The 7,860-nt window shown below is 59.4% G+C and overlaps 1 protein-coding gene across 2 annotated transcripts; it reads left to right on the plus strand.

The window, feature by feature from the left end:
• The first annotated feature begins 219 nt into the window (after nt 1-219).
• Nucleotides 220-6,804, plus strand: NR1H2 (nuclear receptor subfamily 1 group H member 2). Of its 2 annotated transcripts, none has more exons than XM_028091510.2 (10): nt 220-367; nt 482-615; nt 1,221-1,282; nt 1,363-1,494; nt 1,856-2,146; nt 2,228-2,490; nt 2,707-2,886; nt 3,566-3,665; nt 5,629-5,837; nt 6,217-6,804. In XM_028091510.2, exons 3-10 carry the CDS (start codon nt 1,240-1,242, stop codon nt 6,361-6,363), a joined length of 1,365 nt encoding a protein of 454 aa, XP_027947311.1. In that variant the 5' UTR covers nt 220-367; nt 482-615; nt 1,221-1,239; the 3' UTR covers nt 6,364-6,804. The 2 variants fall into 2 exon arrangements, with proteins under 2 accessions (XP_027947311.1, XP_027947310.1); XM_028091509.2 differs by having other exon boundaries at nt 220-363.
• The last annotated feature ends 1,056 nt before the right edge of the window (nt 6,805-7,860 follow it).

Raw genomic sequence — 7,860 nt, forward strand, 5'->3', positions numbered from 1 at the left:
CCGAGAGGCACAGGGATGAGTTAAAGCCGCCCAGCTCCGGGCCGGAAGGTTTGGGACTGGCCACGCCCCGCCTCCGGCCCGCGCTCGGTTGAATTGGTCCGGAACTCTTTTGCCAGGCCTCAGTGGAGCTTCCCCAGAGTGTAAACTTCCGGTGAGTATACAACTTCCGTGCGGGGCAGCCGATTTGGCTAGTCCTAAGCGGACCGGAAGTCCGTCACTCCTGACTACCCGCCCCTTTCCTAAAGTGACGCACGGCGGGGTTGCCGGAAGAAGTGGCGAAGTTACTTTTGAGGGGATCCGAGAAGCGGCGGCGTGCCAAAGGATACAGAGAAGGAGGAGGAGGAGCAGAGCAAGGGGACAGAGGCAGGTGCATTAGAGTATGGGGAGACGCGGGAGGTGCCCCGGGCCCGGGGCTTCCCGGCGTTCCCCGCGCCGCTCCGCTCAGCCCCCTTTCTCTCCTTTGCCCCCTTCCCTTCCGTAGCTCGCGCTGCCTCCGGTTGTTTCCAGGGCAACGGGAGTAGGAGACCCCGCGAGAGGCCACCCACAAGACCCTCGCACGCAGCCATGAGCCCCGCCCCCCACTGGTGTTCGGAGAGGGGCGGGACCTGGAGCGAGGTGTGGGGGCGGAGCGTGATGGGAGGAGGGGGAGGCGGGGCATGATGGGAGATGGGGCGGGATCTGGAGGAGGGGTACCGGTGGGCGGGGCAAAAGGGTGGGGCGGAGCATTATGGGTAGAGTGAGGGTGGAACCTGGAAGGTTTGGGCGGGACTTAGAAGGAAAAGATGGGGGCGGAGCGTGGGGGAGGAGGTGGGGTCAGAGTGGGGATTGGGGGTGCTCCTTCCGCAGAGGTGGGGAGTAAGAGTAGGTAAGGTGAAACTTGGTGGGGTGGAGGAAGTGAGGGCGGAGCACGATTGAGGCCGAAAGGGCACGACCTGGAAAGAGGGAGTGGGCGGGATCTGGAGTGGGTGGAGCTTACAGGGGCGGAGTCTAGGTGGGGTCAGGGTGTGAGACCCAGCAGAGACCTGGAGCGGTAGGGGGTGGGCTGTGTCAGACCCGGAGGAAAGGCTTTATAGGCTGGCAGGGATTAGAGGTGGAGTCTGTATGCAGTAAAGGAGGAGTCTGGAAAGATGGGAGACAGAAGTGACCCATCAAGCCCTGGGGCTGGCCTAACCTGACCCTTCCTAGCCCCACAAGGCTCTCAGTCCCCCTGTATTCCGCAGGTTGCTCCGTGACTCCACCATGTCCACCCCCACCACCAGTTCCCTGGACACCCCCTTGCCTGGTGAGTGACCTCTTTACCAGCCCAGTCCGTACCCGTATCGCACGCTTGTCAGGAGAACTCACTGTGCTTCCCTCCTCCAGGAAATGGCCCGCCTCAACCCAGCGCCCCCTCTTCTTCGCCAGCTATAAAGGAGGAGGGTCCTGAACTGTGGCCTGCGGGTCCAGACCCTGATGTCCCGGGCAGTGATTGGGCCCGCTCAGCCTGCAGCGTGGGTGAGCTGGGGCTCAGGGGCAGGGGCTGGGAGTTGATGGGGGGTATGGGAAGGGGATCTAGGAAGGGAAAAAGATCAGGAATGAGGATGGGAGCCTCCCAATTCCTCATTGATTTTTTTTTCTTCCATACCTACTTGCCACTTCTTTTTTGGCGTGTGAGCAGATTTTTTTTTTCCTACTTGACACCTCTTATCGTTGTTTGTTTTTTGGGGTTCACTGACACACGCGCCTTCTGAAGTGCCATCTCCCTGGGTCACTCTCTGTACTCTGGCTCTTTGTTTCTTCTGTCTTGCGGGGCTCACCGTCTGGCTGCTCTTTCTGTGTGGCTCCGTGTCTCATGGCTTCTGTGCACCTGCCCCAGTCGTTCCAGACCCTGCAGAGGAACCAGAGCGCAAGCGGAAGAAGGGCCCGGCCCCGAAGATGCTGGGCCATGAGCTGTGCCGCGTGTGCGGGGACAAGGCCTCCGGCTTCCACTACAACGTGCTTAGCTGCGAAGGCTGCAAGGGCTTCTTCCGGCGCAGCGTGGTCCGAGGCGGGGCCCGGCGCTATGCCTGCCGGGGTGGCGGAACCTGCCAGATGGACGCCTTCATGCGGCGCAAGTGCCAGCAGTGCCGGCTGCGCAAATGCAAGGAGGCGGGGATGAGGGAGCAGTGTGAGTGCCGGGGCGGGAGCCGTGCTGGCCGGGCCGCTGCCCAGCCCTGGGGCCTCTGCTGAGGCCCGTGTCTCCCGATAGGCGTCCTCTCGGAAGAACAGATCCGAAAGAAGAAGATTCGCAAGCAGCAGCAGCAGCAACAGTCGCCCGCAGGGCCGGCGGGCCCCAGCAGCTCAGCCTCTGGGCCCGGGGCCTCCCCTGGAGGGTCTGACGGAGGCGGCCCGGGCTCCGGGGAAGGCGAGGGTGTTCAGCTGACCGCTGCTCAGGAACTAATGATCCAGCAGTTGGTGGCTGCGCAGCTGCAGTGTAACAAGCGCTCCTTCTCTGACCAGCCCAAAGTCACGGTACTGCCCCTCCCGTGGCCGGGCCGGCCCTGAGCCCCGTGGGACCGCCGTGAGCCCCCTGGGGTGGAGCCGGCAGGGCAGGAGGGAGCCAGGCTCCAGGGGGCAGGGCCTTGCAGACGAGGGTCTCCCAGGGCGCGCTCTTTGCCTCCAGGTGTCCCCACGGCCTTGGGCTCAAGGGAGGAGGCTGGAGAGTGACCCTGGCCCCTGTATCCCCAGCCCTGGCCCCTGGGTGCAGACCCCCAGTCCCGCGATGCCCGCCAACAGCGTTTCGCCCACTTCACGGAGTTAGCCATCATCTCAGTCCAGGAGATTGTGGATTTCGCCAAACAGGTGCCTGGCTTCCTGCAGCTGGGCCGCGAGGACCAGATCGCCCTCCTGAAGGCGTCTACCATTGAGGTAATGGGCAGCCTGGCTTGCCCATCCTCAACAAGGCCCTTCCTTCCTGCCCACGAGGAAGCCCAGGGTTAAGCCTCAGGACAGCTGTCAGGAGCATGGTGATGAGCCGCGTTCCTCCCGTTGTTGCCCTTGTTGGGAGGATACCCTACAGGAGGATGTGAAAATGCTAAACAGGTCATCCGAGCCCCCCATGAGCCAAGGAGAAAAAGGAAACGGGCTGAGGCTGAGAAAAATTGAGGATTGGGCTGGAACGCCGCACTTTAAAGAATGTGGTGCTGGGAAGGCTGTTCGGGAGAGTTGACATTTAAACCAAAGCCACCATAACAAATCGGCATTGAGTTCGTAGCGTATACCGGGCTCCATTCCAAGTGCTGGGTATGTGGCAGTGAACGAAAGACAGTGTCCTCATGCCTCGAAACCAGCTGGGGGGGGGGGGTGAAAGCCTAAATGGAGGGTGCCGTGGGCACTAAACCCGCAGGAGAGAGAGCTTGGAGTGTCTGACACGCTGACTGCAGGCTGGGGTGGCTGAAGGAACAGGGGCAGGGGCAGAGGGGCGAGGGATGATCCTGGTGAGATTAGGTCCCCCCCACAGGCCACGAGAGGAGAGACCAGTGGCTAAAGGGTCATAGGGACTCCTGGAGCCCCTACCCTTGCCTACTCCTCTCCCTGCTGCCCCCAGATCATGCTGCTAGAGACAGCCAGACGCTACAACCATGAGACGGAGTGCATCACTTTCCTGAAGGACTTCACCTATAGCAAGGATGACTTCCACCGCGCAGGTACGGCAGAGTGGGCTGGGAGGGTGCAGGGCCGGTGCCCCTGCTGGGCGCCTCATTCTTGTCTGAGGCTCCATTCCTTTTTTCCAAAGCCGGGTGAGCCAGCCTCGCGTTGAGTTAAGGGTATCTGTATTGAGTGTCATGCCTCCGCAGTGGGATGCAGTGCAGGACGAGGCAGGGGGGTTTCTGCTCTCACACGGGACATTTTAATACAAATTAAGAGAAGACACTCCTTCCTCCCAAAACCTGGTGTCACTGTAGGGAGGCTGGATCTCAAGTCTGTTGTGAAGGACGCGGCTCAACTATATGGGGCAGTCCTGGTCCCTGCCCTCCAAGAGCACTTACCTAGGGATGTGACCTAGGCAGTGGGCTTCTGGAGGAAGTGCGGTTGAACTGAGGCCTGAGGCAGTGAGATACGTCAATGATTAGGGAAAAGGGATTTGGGGAATAGCATTGCCCACCAGGGAACCCCATGTACAAAAAGGCTGTGTTTCTTCAGTCTCAGCTTCCTCTGTAAGTTCTGCTCTCTCCCATCATTTCTTCCTGGGGCACTTGTCTGTACTCTCACATGTGCGTTCCTAACCCCATCTTCTTCCCTTCCTCTAATCCCTGACCATCTCAACCTGCTTTGAGTATGAGCATGATAGGGGAGCACTGGGCGGGGAGAATGTTTCTGGCAGGGGGCTCAGCATGTACAAAGGCCCTGAGGTGAGGGAAGAGCTGGAATTACAGGGAGGCCCAGGCATCTGGAGCACAGGGAGATGGGGCTGGAGAGAAAGTTGGGGTCCTACCACTTCCCTCCATGCTCTGCCACTGTCCAACGTCTCTCCCAGGAATATTGCCGGGTGCCCTCACTGGGTTCTCCCGAATGTGTCTGTTCACACAGCAGTCAGAAGGGTCCTGTTCATACCAAGTCAGCTTATGTCCCTCCTCTGCTCAGTACCCTGCATGGCTCCTGTCTCACTGGGAGACAAGCCAGAGTCCTTGCCATGGCCCACAGGCCCTGCAGGGACCTCTCCGCACTTTTCTCCCATTGGTCACCCTCCTTCTGCCACATTGGCTTCCTTCCTTTGGTTTGAACCCACCAGCTGTGCTCCCACTTCAGGGCATTTGTAGTTGCTGGTCCCTCGGCCAGCATGGGTGACCAGCTCATCCTGGTTTGCGTGGGCGCTTCGTGGTTTCAACATTGAAAGTCTTGAGGCCCACACAAAGCTGCCCAATTCTGGGCAGAACAGACAGGTGGTACCCACCTGGAGCACTCACACATCCTCGGGACTCGTCGCTTCTGCTCCTTTGGGTTGTCCCTCAAAGGTCCCCCTACAGTGAGGCCTTCCTACAGTGTCACCTGGCAGTGGCCACCTTGTCTAAGATGTTGATTTGGTTCTCAGTGCCCCCGTTACCCTTCTGTGCGTTAACCTTGATCCAGCAGCGCCCATCCCTGTGACAGGCTGGATGGTTTACTTACGTGTTTGCTTAGTCTGTCCTCTCAACCCGCAAATGCAAGTTCCACAGGAGGGGAGGCTCTGAATTGGAAACGGCTCTACCCCGGGGCTTGGCACATTAGTAGGTGCTTGATGAAGTTTGATGACTGAATTAATGAACCACTCTTGGGAATGAGGTTAGGCTTTACTCTAAGCCACGGAAGCCACTGCAGGGTGATGCAGCGTGACCTAGGTTGAAAAATCCTTCCTTTTCCTTAGGTACAGGGAAGGCAGGATGGGGTAGTAGGAAATACTGAATAAATGTTCGCTCTTGTTACTCATTCCTTGATTCAGGCAAGGGCTAGGGCACACTTAACCATGTGCCGGGTGCTCGTCTGAGTGGGGACACCAGTGAACAGACATGACAAGGACACTAGAATTACCGCCGTTTTCCTCACCCCACTGACTAAGCAGCGTCGGGACCCGAGAGTGGGGCCAGTTTGGGGCTGGGGGAGCTTATCAGGCCAGGCCTCCTGCCCCCACAGGCCTGCAGGTGGAGTTCATCAACCCCATCTTCGAGTTCTCACGGGCCATGCGGCGGCTGGGCCTGGACGACGCCGAGTACGCCCTCCTCATTGCCATCAACATCTTCTCAGCTGACCGGCCCAACGTGCAGGAGCCGAGCCGCGTCGAGGCCCTGCAGCAGCCCTACGTGGAGGCCCTGCTCTCCTACACGCGCATCAAGAGGCCACAGGTATGCGGCTCCTGGAGCTACCCAGAGCCCAGCCCCTCCTGAGGCCCTGGCAGGGCCAGGAAGTCCACACCCACGTGGAGTCAGCCTGGGGCTGAGGTCTTGCTTCCTCATCTGAGCCTGGATCCCCTGGCAGCCACTCTGAGCTCTGGTTGATGTCCTCTCCTTAGAGTCTGTCCTCAGGCCTCTGTCCCCTGACTAAGGAGCCAGGCCTGGTGCAGGCATAGGGGTGGGAGGGCCCCACACTCTGCCCTGCCACTCCCTACACTGCTGTCCTGGCTCAGCCCAGGGAGGGAGGCCCTCCTGGTGGTCCAGGTGGGCTGACCAGAGCCTCACAGGCAGGAGCCCGGCCAGCGCCCACCTTCCTCCCGTCCCCCTGCAGGACCAGCTGCGCTTCCCTCGAATGCTGATGAAGCTTGTGAGCCTGCGCACACTGAGCTCTGTGCACTCAGAGCAGGTCTTTGCCCTGCGGCTCCAAGACAAGAAGCTACCGCCTCTGCTCTCTGAGATCTGGGACGTCCACGAGTGAGGGGCCTGGCCACTCTGCCCCACAGCCCTGCACCCTCCAACGAATGGACATTGTCACCCCTTCCTCCTCCTGGAGTGGGAAGAGGCCAGGCCTGGGGTCCCACCTTGTGGCTTAGAGCACAAGCCTTGGCCACACCAGCCCTCAGCCCTCGGATGAGCCCAGTTAGGGTCCAGGAGGCTCCCTCCCTGCCCACTGAGTCTTCCTGGGAGGGCTGGATGGGTCATAGATCCCAACCTCTGACTCTCCTAGCACTACCAGCTGCCCTCCCCACCCAGCTTACACCTCAAGCTCACTGCGCAATGCACCTTGAACAGAGGGATTGGGGGGCCTGTGGCTCTCCCCTACAGCCTGAGAAACCACAGGCCCCCTCTCTGTGTTCCTTTTATTTAATAAAAACTAAAAAAAGACAAAAACAGGAAAATAAAGTATGACTAGAAATCTGCCCTGAGCCAGAGTGAGTCTAGCATATATACAGGGGATGGGCTGATAGGGTCTTTATTGACACCAGCCTCCCAAACCTTTACTAGGCTGGTGGAAGGTTCAGGGTGATGTGACTGGGCTCTGCAAGGGGGTAGGGGGGAATTGCAGGAGAGGCTGACAGCCTTGGTGTCCTCTCCGTGTGCAAGGTGAGTTGGAGCCTATTGAAGGACAAAGGGAATTTCAGTGGATGAAGGGACCAGGGCTTTCACTAGGCAAAAAATATTTGCTGAAGCCACTTGTGGGCTAGGAACTGTGCTGGCCCTTGGGGGGATGCAGATGTTATTCGTCCAACAAATATATATGGGGCACTTACTATGTGGCAAACATAATTTTAGGCACTGGACACGTGGGAGAACAAGATAAAATCCTTGGAGGTGGCTACCAGTCAGGGCTGGCAGTGTGGGGACGGTAGGGGCCAGCTAGAGGGTGAGAGAATAGGGGCTTTAATGGGGGGGGCAGCAGGCTGCTGTGTGGGGACCTAGAGGTAGAAGTATTGTCCTGTCCTCACACAGGATATCATGACCCAGCTGGGACCTAAAGCAGTACGAGGGGGCTTGGCCCCCAAATTGAGGGAAGGGCACATGCCAAGCCTGGAAGGTGAGAGGCTCAGGTGAATTCAGAGTCCGGTCGGGTCGGGCTGTGGAATTCTTAGTTCCTCCTTCCCGTGGGCCAGGCCCTGAGCAGTCACCGCAGTGAGCTGGATTCACAGCCCTGGCTAAGGTTGAAGGGGGTGTTGCTTGGAGGGATGGGCTGGGTACTGAAAGGTATGTTTTTTAGAGCGGGTTGGGGGGGTGGGGATGGTGACGGAAGTGACTAGTTAACAAGCCATCGTCCCATTGCAAGCAGTCTGCCTGGCGCCCCCAGGTATGGCCGCCCTGCGCGGAGTCTAGTTCACGTTTGGGGAAACTGAGGCCCTGAGACAGGAGGCTGACCAGACCTCCCCTCCGCGGGAAGGGCAGACGTCGGGTGGCCAGCGGGACAGCGCCCAGGAAGTCCTCCGGACGTAGCCTCCCGCAG

This window comes from Eumetopias jubatus, unplaced genomic scaffold, assembly GCF_037043125.1.
Source record: "Eumetopias jubatus isolate StellerSeaLion01/CBP00866 unplaced genomic scaffold, mEumJub1_p1.0 scaffold_10, whole genome shotgun sequence".
Lineage (NCBI taxonomy): Eukaryota > Metazoa > Chordata > Mammalia > Carnivora > Otariidae > Eumetopias > Eumetopias jubatus.